The following is a 12,276-nucleotide window of genomic DNA, read 5'->3' as shown; positions in this document are numbered from 1 at the left end:
TACACACTCTCACCCTTCTACCTTTGCTAGCCACTCTACTACCGTGCAATTCTCACCGGTGCATTACACCCACCATATACCTTCCTCAAAACAGCCACCGTACCTACCTATTATGGCATTTCCATAGCCATTCTGAGATATATTGCCATGCAACTTCCACCGTCCCGTTTATTATGACACGCTTCATCATTGTCATATTGCTTTGCATGATCATGTAGTTGACATCGTATTTGTGGTAAAGCCAGCATTCATATTTTTTAATACATGTCACTCTTGAGTCATTGCACATCCCGATACACGGCAGGAGGCATTCATATAGAGTCATATATTTGTTTTAGTATTGAGTTGTAATTCTTGAGTTGTAAAGTAAATATAAGTGTGATGATCATCATTATTAGAGCATTGTCCCATGTGAGGAAAGGATGATGGAGACTATCATTCCCCCACAAGTCGGGATGAGACTCAGGATGAAAATAAAAAGAAAAAAATGGAGAGAAAAAAGAGAGGACAAAGAGCCCAAAATAAAAAAATGAAAGAAAATATAGATGGGGCAATGCTACTATCCCTTTTCCACACTTGTGCTTCAAAGTAGCACCATGATCTTCATGATAGAGAGTCTCCTATTTTGTCACTTTCATATACTAGTGGGAATTTTTCATTATAGAACTTGGCTTGTATATTCCAATGATGGGCTTCCTCAAGTTGCCCTAGGTCTTCGTGAGCAAGCGATTTGGATGCAGGCCCACTTAGTTTCTTTTGAGCTTTCATACACTTATAGCTCTAGTGCACCCGTTGCATGGCAATCCCTACTCACTCACATTGATATCTATTGATGGGCATCTCCATAGCACGTTGATACGCCTAGTTGATGTGAGACTATCTCCTTCTTTTTGTCTTCTCCACAACCACCATATTCTATTCCACCTATAGTGCTATATCCATGGCTCACGCTCATGTATTGTGTGAAAATTGAAAAAGTTTGAGAACATCAAAAGTATGAAACAATTGCTTGGCTTGTCATCGGGGTTGTGCATGATTTAATACTTTGTGTGATGAATACGGAGCATAGCTAGACAATATGATTTTATAGGGATAACTTTCTTTGGCCGTGTTATTTTGAGAAGACATGATTGCTTTATTAGTATGCTAGTAGCTAGATGGCTTATTCTCTCTCTTTGATCCTCAATACCATGTTCTCCTCGATGTTCTTGGAGATCTATCCGATGTAATATTTTTTTGTGGTGTGTTTGTTGAGATCCGATGAATTGTGGATTTATGATCAGATTATCTATGAAAATTATTTGAATCTTCTCTGAATTCTTATATGCATGATTTGATATCTTTGTATTTCTCTTCGAATTATCAGTTTGGTTTGGCCAACTAGATTGGTATTTCTTGCAATGGGAGAGGTGCTTAGTTTTGGGTTCAATCTTGCGGTGTCCTCACCCAGTGACATAGTAGGGGTAGCGAGGCACGTATTGTATTGTTGCCGTCAAGGATAAAAAGATGGGATTTTCATCATATTGCTTGAGTTTATCCCTCTACATCATGTCATATTACTTAATGTGTTACTCTGTTTTCTTGAACTTAATACTCTAGATGCATGCTGGATAGTGGTCGATGTGTGGAGTAACAGTAGTAGATGGAGAATCGTTTCGGTCTACTTGACACGGACGTGATGCCTATATTCATAATCATTGCCTTAGATATCATCATAACTGCGCTTTGTTATCAATTGCTCAACAGTAATTTTTCACCCACCGTATGCTTTCTTTCAAGAGAGAAGTCTCTAGTGAAACCTATGGCCCCCGGGACTATTTTCAATCATATATTTTCATATCTGTAAACCAAAAAAACCAAAAATACCTTGCTGCAATTTATTTGTTTTTATTTTGTTTTATGTTTTAGTAATCTTTTATATCTAACTCTATCAGATCTCACCATTGCAATTGATCGTGAAGGGATTGACAACCCCTTTATTGCGTTGGGTGCAAGTGTTTGATTGTTTGTGCAGGTGCATAGACTGGAGACTTGCTTGTGCCTCCTACTGGATCGATACCTTGGTTCTCTAACTGAGGGAAATACTTATCTCTACTTTGCTGCATCACCCTTTCCTTTTCAAGGAAAAAACCAATGCAAACTCAAGAAGTAGCAAAGTTCAAGTGGAGCATCACGAAGAGATCGTGCTTGAAGCTTGCCGTCCGTTGTGGTGTCAATGGACTTGTGAAGATGTGTCGAAGAGTGGCTCACCCATAGTGGAGTATGGGGGAGCAATCAGCTGGTCTTCATCGAGCCAACACAATCAAGAAAGGTGGTCCAACTTGTGGATGTCAAGATCTTCATCATCTATCTCAAGTGGACTTTGTGCAAGGCAAAGGTTTGCCCTTGATAGGTTTCTATTTTACTGGTATCATGGTGGTAGTTGGGAGACCAGGCTATATGATCGATTATTGTACTATCAAGGGGGGCTCTCGAGTGAGTAGCTTGATCGTATTGTTCGTAGAGAGCTCAAACCATTGCATCCTTGCATCATCTTTCTTGGTTCTTGTTTGGTTCTTCTCCTGCTAAGATTTGGAGCTTATGGTCACCTTCATGACAAGCTCGAGTTCATCGAAAACGGAGTTCACATGCATCTTCTATGATGTTTTCGATTTTGGGGTTTTTACCGGTTCTTCATTCATAGAGGTCTCACATCTCTATATCATTGGCATTTGTTGCTGTTTGGATAGTACTCGTCGTCATCTATCCAACAAGCTTGTGTTTGCTCAATTCGAAGCTCATATGCAGAAGTTATGGCAGTTCTGATTTTCCTACTTCCATTTGTTTGCTTGGGCTATTTTGAAGCTCACTAGCGGTAGTACCGCCTGCCAGTACTTCCGCAATCCAGTGTCGCGGGCACTACCACTTGTGTTCGGGCTTGGACTCATTTTTGCTTCGACGACAGTTGGGCATGGTAGTAATGTTTTAGACGGTAGTACCGCAACTGCCCAGCGGTAGTACCGCTCCCGCTGTACTTCCACGATCGACTACTGTTGCTACTTCCGCCAATTTTATTGCATGTGGGCTCGTTTTCCTCTCCGCGGTTGTAGGGCGGCTGTAAGGGACAGTAGTACTGCTTTTCTCTTGTATACTTGAACCTCGGCAGTATTGCTGCTGGGTCGAGCGGTAGTACCGCCTCGGCGGTACTGCCGCCTCAAGATGCTTCTCCTGTGCACTATACTCTGGGTACTTCCGCCCTAGCGTTAGTGCCGCTCCCTGGAGTGGTAGTACCGCTTGTGTGCATCCATTGCACATAACAGTTGGATTTGGGGAGGCCTATTTAAGGGGGCCTTCTTCCCCATTGGTTCTTATCTCTTGAGCTCGTGTTCTTCTCCCATTGTTGACCTTCTTTGAGCTTGCTATCTCTTAATCCCTCCAATGATTCTTGCTAGTTCCTGAGGGAAAAGAGAGAGGAGATCTAGATCTACATTTTCACCAATCACTTTCTCCTCTATGTTAGGGAAACCCTTTGGATCTAGATCTTGAAGTTCTTGGTGTTCTCCTTGTTCTTTCTCTCATATTCCTCCATAGCTTTTGTTGCTTTGGTGTGATTTGGGAGTGAGGGACTTGACCACTTCGTGTGTTCTTGCCATAGCATTAGTTGCATTGGTTTGAGTTCTCCACGGTGATACGTGATGGTGCAAAGTTGAGAAGCTTATTACACTTGGGTGCTTGGTACCCTGGAGCTTGTTCCAATTGGGTGTTTGGGTGCCCTAGACGGTTGGTGGTGCTTCGTAGCTCAATCATTGTGGTGTAAAGCTCCGGGAAAGCGTCGGGGTCTCCAATTAAGTTGTGGAGATTGCCTCGAGCAATTTGTACGCGTTCCGGTGACCGCCCCAAGGGTTGCCAAAGTGTACGGGTTCGGTGACCACCCCAAGGGTCTCCATTTGTACGGATTCTGTGACCGCCATCAAGGGTCCCTTAGTGGAATCACGACATCTTGCATTGTGCGAGGGCGTGAGGAGATTACAGTGACCCTAGTGGCTTCTTGGGGGGCATTGTGCCTCCACACCGCTCCAAACGGAGATTAGCATCCACAAGGGTGTGAACTTCAGGATACATCGTCGTCTCCACGTGCCTCGGTTATCTCTTACCCGTGCCCTTTACTTATGCACTTTACCTTGTGATAGCCATAGTATGACATGATATATATCTTGCTATCACTTAGTTGTTTATCTTACTTAGCATAAGTTGTTGGTGCACATAGGTGAGCCTAGACGATTTAGATTTTGTGCTTGACTAATTAAACGCTAGTTTTTTCTGCATCTGTTCAAGCCTAAACTGTATTTATTTTAAAGCGCCTATTCACCCCCCTCCCCTCTAGGCGACATCCATAATCTTTCACTGTGCCTGTCGCGGAAGGAAAAAATGCATTTTTTTCATTTCTGTGAAGCACGGCCGTGCCTCTCATGGAAGCAAACCTGTGCCTCTCGTGAAAGCAAAATCATGCTTCGTGGAAGAAAAAAACACATCTGTTCTTGTTTCCGAGAAGTACGGTCGTGCCTCTCGTGGAAGCAAAACCATGCCTCTAGTGAAAGCAAAGAAGAAAGAAAACAGTTTTTTTCCAGTTTCCGAGAGGCATGGCGTACCTCTCATGGAAGCAAACCGTGGCTCCTAGGAAAGTAAAACCGTGCCTCTCGCGAAAGCAACAAAAAAAGAAAACATGTTTATTTTCATTTCCAAAGGCACGGCTGTGCCTCTCGCGGAAGAAAAAACGTCCCTCTCGTGAAGCAAAAAAAACGCAGTTTTTCGCTCAAACAAAAATTTAGCCCAGATTTTTTTTGTCGAAAAGCTAAGAAAGACCGGTGAGAAACCGAAAAGGCAAAAAAAAAACTAAAAACCCCATCTAAACAGCCGAAAACGTGTGCGGAAAATTAAAATAAAAACAAAATTTGGGGGAGCGTCCAAAGTGTGACACATGATGGCAGCTGGGAATGCACCAAGTGGCATGCTCTCAGCCCACCCTAATAACGCTGTGAAGAGGTCACTGAACGAGCACTTCTCAGTTAGTTGCTTCCACTAGAACACCAACCGGGACTCCTAATGGGTCAACACAATTAACTATGCCTCGGGAGCTATTCATCGGCGCCCCTATAGAAAATCCCTATTTGATGCATCTTGCGTCAAAAAGTCGACCAATCACACAGACCGCGCGATCGAGCGAGTAATTGGGTTGGCCCATCTATTGTACGTATAACTATTTTGGTTTTGGGAAGGGTTCCGAGCGGTTTTTATCGGTTTTGGGAATTTCTAAAAGGTTTCTGGTTCGTTTTCTTTTTTGTCTATGTTTCTTTTTCTTTTAATTTTGGGAAAAATATATTTTTCGTTCCTAAACTTTTTTGAAAGTATAGAAATGGTACCTCAACTCCAAAACTGGCAAAACTTGATCCCTAAACTTCTCAAACTAGATTAGTTTAGTCCTTTGACTCAACAAAAGCAGTTTTCATGCTGACCTGGCATGGTTTTGACAGGTCGACGCCCACATGGCAATCTTCTTCTTCCTTCTCAGTTTAACTCTACTAGGCATTTCGTCCAGCAGTTGGCGCGCATCCAGAAACAGAAGGAGGAGATAGGTGTGGAGCCATTGTGACTCGCGGCAGTGCCCGCAGAAGGTGGAGGCAACCGGGGAGCTGCAGCACGGCGAGGCTCGCCGTCGCCGTCGCCGGTGACGCGCGCACACACTCGCGCATAACCATTAACCACACCAGCACACACGCCGGTGGCGGTTGCTCTGCCATGCGTCCGTGTGTCCATGGCGCGAGCTCGGAGTCGGTTCGACCCGTCGACCGGTTCGAGCGCGACGTCATCAACCCAACACGCACGGACGCTTGTGTGAAACAGAACGCCGACCTTGTCAGAACTCAGAACGTGGCCTCGGCGGAGCTTCTGCTTGACCAACGACACGACTAACGCTGTCAATGGAGGTGCGTGCAGAGGGCTTGTTTGAGCTACTCATCGGCTCCTCCTTCTCGGGTCCCCCGTTCAGCGGGTCGGCGGTGGCGCGCCTGGCGCAGGCTGCAGCTCGACGGGTGGGTGTGCGGCGGGTTCACGCCCCACGGTGACATGGAGACGCCGAGCGTGTTGAGCCCCGGGAGCTTCTCCACGTTTCGTCGCCGGCATCGCGGAGCCGACTGGGTTGCCGGTGTTCAGGGAATGCCAGCGCGGAGGAGAAGAAGGTGTCTGCTCTTCTTTCATCTGATTTTTTCAAATATTTGCTCCAAAATTTAATAAACGTTCTTGTGTACAAAATTTCGCTCGAATTTTTTATAAAACATATTTCTTTCAAAAAATGTTCTTTTTCAACATTTGTTTACCATTTCAAAAAAAATTCCGGAATTTTAAGAAATATTATCTCTTTAAGAAAATGTTCAAGTATTTCCAAAAAATATTATTGTTTTCAAAACTTGTTCACAAATTCATATTATTTTTGTGTCACAAAAAATGTTCTTGTTTTATAAAAAAATCACAATTTCAGAAAAACATTATTGTTTCAAAAAAGGTTTAGGAATTGTTCGAATTGAAAAATACATTCTTCTATTACAAACAATGTTCAGCAATTTTTAAAACATGTCGAAATTATAAAATTTGTTCCTGTAATTCCAAAAACATTTTAAAATTTGAAATTTTGTTCTCATTTCCAAAAATGATTATTTTTCTAAAATCTGTTCAGAACAATTGAATAATATGTATGCTAGAGTAAATAGGACGCTAGCGTGAATATGACATCATAGTTGAAAACGATTCATGCTATCATTTGTCACCATCGTCCATAAGGTGTGGTGGCTAGTCTTACGTGGTAGTTTTGCAAAGTCGCGAGTTCAGTCCTAGCAGCCGCGCTTCGTTTTTGCGATTTTTCTCCGCTGTATATGGGCCGGCCAGTTGTAGACACTCCTGTGCGTGAGGCCGAATGTTTCCCGCATTTAGCGGTGTATAGCAGTTCCTGCCCATATATCTCGCATTCCGTGAGTCATCGCTGAAGGGGAGAGCAAGATGGGCGGGCCCACATGCGCGGGAGGCCAGACCCTCTTTATGTATTTATTTCTATAATTTCAGTTTTCATTTTTCCATTATTTTTGTACTTTGGTTCTATTTTATAATATTCAAAACACATATATTAGAAAAAACAGTCAGCACAAAATGTTTGGAAAATGTTGAACAAGTATTTGAAAATTTTCCAACAAATATTTGGAAAATGTTGAACAATTATTGAAAAAATGTTAACCAAGCATTCAGACAATGATGAACATTTATAGTTTTTTTTGATCATTTATTAAGAAATGATGAACTTTTTCTGATCATGTATACAAAAATGTTAATATATCACTTGAAAAAAATGTTGAACAAGAATTTGACGAATGTTAATCAAGCATTTGGGAAATGTTTAATGTGTATAGATTATCTTTTGTCCATCTATAAGAGAAATGATGAAAAACATTGTTCATGCATATGAAAAATGGTAATCAAGCATTTGAAAAAAATGTTGAACAAGTGTTTGAAAAATGTTAATCAAGCGTTTGTAAAATGTTACATGTGTATAGAAGAAATGTTGACCATGCAGTTTTTTCAATATTTTTATTTGAAAACCATTAATCAAGCACCTAAAAAAGTGTCAAAAATGTATAGAAAAAGGTGTTGATCGGAAGTGAATTCGGAAAATGTTAATCTTGTGTTGGAAAAATGTTAATCAAGCATTTGAATTTTTTAATTTTGTAGAGAAAAATTATTGATCATCTATTAATGAATGTTAAATTTGTATTTGATAAATGTTAAACATGTACTAGTACAATGATGTTCACATATATACAAAAAAATGTAGAATGAAAACCAAAAAGAAACAAAGGAAACAAAAAAATACTAAATCCGAAAAGGAAACAAAATAAACGAAAGGAAAAGGTAACATAAAATAAACTGAACTGAATAAATGAAAACAAAAAATAAACAAAGAAACCCTTAGAAAACCGAAGGAAAAGTAGCAGGAAACGGTAAAAATCTGGAAGGAACCAAAGAAGTCCAAAAAAGAAACAGGAAACAAAACAATGAAACTATAGGCTACTGTGACCGACACACTCGAATGAACCCAAGAAACGTTACGTACGACTAAAACTACAGCGAACGAACCTGAGAAATGCAGTGCCTATTTGGCGCTGGAAGCGCCGGTTATTGAAGTTTCTGCAAACCGGCGCCTGGAACAGTGTAGCTGGGTTCAGCTCGATTTGCTGTCTTTTTTTCTTCTGTTTTTAGAGAAAGAAAATTCATGAACAAGGGTTCAAACAAGGAACCACTTCGCTGCAAACGCTAGGCTCTAGTCACCCTGCCATGACTGCATATATGTAATGATACTTCGTTATGAACTCCTGTAAACTTTTATCAAAATTGATGAATTAATTTTCAATTGAGATGAAATTTTTTGGATCTGATGATCTTTTCAAATTTGCTGAACTTTTTTTCAAATCTGATGAACTTTTTTAATTTTGATAAACCTTTTTCAGATTTGATAAACTTTTTTTTCAAATCCAATGAATTCTTTACAAATCCGATGAGAATTTTAGAAAATTTGATGAACTTTTTTACGATTGCATGTTCTTTTTTATAAAAAAAAATTATGAACTGTTCTTCAAGATCCGCGAACATTTTTGAATTCACAATTGTTTTTTTATTTTTCCCGATTTTTTCAGTTTTTTCAAATTATTAACGGTTCACTCGTTTTTTCAAGTGTAGGCACCTGTAAACGCATCCGTTCGAGCGAACCCACCAGCGATCGCATCCGTTTCAAATTATCCTTTCGGATTTTGTTTCCAAATTCTTAAACTTTTTCTGAAATCTGGGCAGTGTTTTTGAAATTGAAAATTTATTCATTGAACTAAAAAAATTAATCATATCCAAATATGTTCATAAGATTCTAAAAATGTTCTCGAATACAATTTTTTAATTAAAATGAATGTTAATGAATTTTAAAATTTGTTGATCGAATATAAGCATGGTCATCAAAACTAAAAACATGTTCTTAATAAATGCGATTTTTTCATCAAAATTGAAAAAAAGGATCATTTTTTAGTATTTGTGAACATATCTGAATCCGTAAATATTTTTGAATTTTGTGAAATTATTTTCCTGGCAGTTCACATCTCTTTGAAGTTCTATATTTTTTTATAAATGTCTAGATTTTTAAAAGTAGGAAAAAAGAAACAAAACAAAAAATAGAAAGAAACGAAAAAACACAAGGGAGACCCGCCCCGCACCTTGGCCGGCCCAAGGTCGCGCGTGGAAAATGTTAAGTTAGATTGTTTTTCGGTTTTTTGTTTCATCCGATTTTCAGCAGGTTTCTTTTTCTTTTTATTTGACTTGTTGGGTTTCCTTCTTCTTTTTTCCTGGTTTCTTCTTGTTTATTCTGTTTTTTCATTTTCTGTGTTTTGATTTTATATTTTTTCTGTACATTATTTTCTTTCAAAATGTACAATGAACACTTTACAAATATGTATTGAACATTTTTCTAATATACATTGAACTTTTCTAGTGTCTTTTTTAATGTACGACAACGTTTTGAAAATACAGCGAATATTGTTTCCTAAATACACATTGAACATTTTATATATACGCACCAATTTTTTTTAATAATTTCTTTGTGATATTTTTATAAATATTTAATTTACTTTAACAAAATATTTTATAAACATTTATAGAATTTTCTAAATACTTAATTAATATATTTCTTTTATCTAAAAGTACAAAAATGTAAATGGACCACTGCACATTTGACCCATTTAGGCCGAATTGGGTGACTGTCCATCTATTTGACCTCTGCATAGGCATCGACACTAGCGTTATCAAGGCTGAAGTGGTCCTACAGTTTGGTTTCAAGGGCAATCATTTTGTTTCAATTGTAGAGATGCTATACATCACACTATGTTGTTTATCCTTGGTTGTTTGGCTTTGAAAGCTTTCCTAACGGTGCCATGGTGATATGTTGGAGCTTGGGGGTGGTGTTTGTGACTTCATGAACATGGTGGATCGGCGACGTCTTCCAGAATTAAATCCTTCTCATTTGGTCTTTTGTCTCGACGGCTGTTCAGTCACCACCATCGATAAGTGAATGGAATTTCAGCTCTGAGGAGCAATGCGTGCAAGGATGTCATGATGTGGGCCTTGTACTTGTGCTAGTTGACATTATACCTTATGGAGGTGGCATGTTTCTCCAAGTTCTCCCGGGGAGATGGTAATAACTAGATCTACGTCGCGTCAAGCCCGGGGTGAAACCACTACAAATATGCACAAAGATGATTGTCTCCATCTTTTGAGGTTGGCTTTAATTGTGGTCATCAATACAAACAATCGGCAAAGCGCATGCTATTTTGGCAAACCGGCAGTCGACTTCGGGCGAATTCCTTGGCCCAGACGTCAATGAGAGCAAGATAACGTCCAACGAGATACTGGTGCCGAAAGGCCCAAAGGTATGTTTGCATTTTTTATTTTTTTTGGGATTTCAACAACAACAACAACCTTTGGTCCCTAGCAAGTTGGGTATGAAGAATGGACGATTATTCGCAACAATGAATGACATTCATATGTACATTGCACCGTAGAGAACAGTTACCTTGCACTATACAGATATACATGACATATATACTCGAGCCACTACCCCACGCAGAGAAATTTGTTGTTAACCGAATGGAGAATCTTTTACCATGATCAAATTTGTTGTATACTGTCAGCATTGACGCAGGCCAGTCGGATCAAAGCTGCCTGGCTGGGCAGTCACACACGCTTGCATTGCATGCATGTCGATCTTGATTCGAACTGTGGGATCATGCATGGCTTTTACAGGTGCCTAGGCGGCGTTGTTGCCGCCGCGGAGGTCCTCGAAGCTCCAGTCCCGGCGGATGGCGCCGCTGCGCCGGAGACGCGGCGTCTGCGGGGCCCCGTCGCCGAGCCGCGCCACGTCCACGTCCGCCACCGACGACTTGCACTTGCGCACCATCTTCTTGATCATCGTCTTGGTCGCCGCCGCCGCCCTCTTCGTAGGCGTCGTGGCCTGCTTCTGCTGCTGCTGCTGCGCCTGCCCCTCCCCCTCCTCCGGCTCCTCCTCCTCTATAGGGCCGTTGTCGCCGGCGTTCAGCATCATGGCCGCCGAGCCGGGCGTCCTCACCGGGGCGAACCGCGACTGCGTCGGCTTCCCGTCCGCCGGGAAGCCCCGCTGCAGCGCCGTGCAGCAGGTGGCCGTCTGCGGCTGCGGCGGTCCGTCGTCGCCGCGGCTGGGCGCCAGGTTACACGTCAGGGACGCCGACATGCTCTTGCTGCCGTTGGCCTTCATCGATCCCCGCGCCGCGCCTGCGCAGGTACGTGTGTCGAACAGAAACGCGCGTACTAATTAGTTGGACAGAACGAGGGACGTCCGGCCGGTGAGCTCCATGGATGGGTCCATTTTATCCTCTGCATGCATGCTTAGGCGGCACCCGGCCTCCGCGGGCTAATTATGGACGTGTGCACCTAAATCTGGATGGGCATAGCTGCAACGCGTGTCTCTATTTATTTCAAAGTACACACTTCAGTATAGTAGATATATATACGATGTTCCTCCACTATGATAATACTACCAGAAAGGATTTTCTTTTAGAAAAGGACTAGCACTCAACTGAGTCGTGTGGCCGTGTGGGAGTTGAGCCTATGCTTGCAACATGGCTCATGTTGCAAAGAACGAGGGTAGCGTGAGGCGTGTGACACGTGTGTGGCAGCTCAGCCCGAAATTGCAACATGGCCAATGTGTAGTCACAACACAAGGCATGCTGCAAAGGACGGGGTAGCAGCCGAGACGGTTGAAACATAGACCACGTTGTAGCGGAGACGTTGTTTTACATGAACATTAGGAAACGGTTCGACGGAGCGCAACACGGTTCGTCTTGCAAAGCCCTGAACACAACACGGGCCATTTTGGAAAAGGGTTGGTGCGCACTACAAACATAGAGATAGATCAGACTTTGAAAAATGCTTTGGCGTTCCCAAAAAGTCGCAAACTTTGAAAAATGCTTCTGTGTAAAAACATCAGAACTGTGAAAACATGTTCACGTTTACAAAAAATATTCTAATATTTGAAAGAAAAAAAAAGTTATCTTTGAAAAAACATCAAACTATAAAAATATATTATTCCATATTTAAAAATGAAAATAATTAAAATGCTAGAAAAAAGGATCCTCTATAGACAACTGGCTACTGGACTCGGGTCGCTAGACGCAAGATAGGCTG

The 12,276-nt window shown here is 41.5% G+C and overlaps 1 protein-coding gene across 1 annotated transcript; it reads right to left on the bottom strand.

Moving 5' to 3' along the window:
- Positions 1–10,864: 10,864 nt before the first annotated feature.
- On the bottom strand, positions 10,865–11,347 carry LOC125532636. Its single transcript, XM_048696623.1, has one exon. It carries the CDS (start codon positions 11,345–11,347, stop codon positions 10,865–10,867), a length of 483 nt encoding a protein of 160 aa, XP_048552580.1.
- Between the last annotated feature and the right edge of the window lie 929 nt (positions 11,348–12,276).

Source organism: Triticum urartu, chromosome 1 (genome assembly GCF_003073215.2).
Source record: "Triticum urartu cultivar G1812 chromosome 1, Tu2.1, whole genome shotgun sequence".
NCBI classification, from domain to species: domain Eukaryota; kingdom Viridiplantae; phylum Streptophyta; class Magnoliopsida; order Poales; family Poaceae; genus Triticum; species Triticum urartu.
Note: the sequence above shows the minus strand (reverse complement) of the source record. Positions and strands in the feature narration are given on the sequence as shown.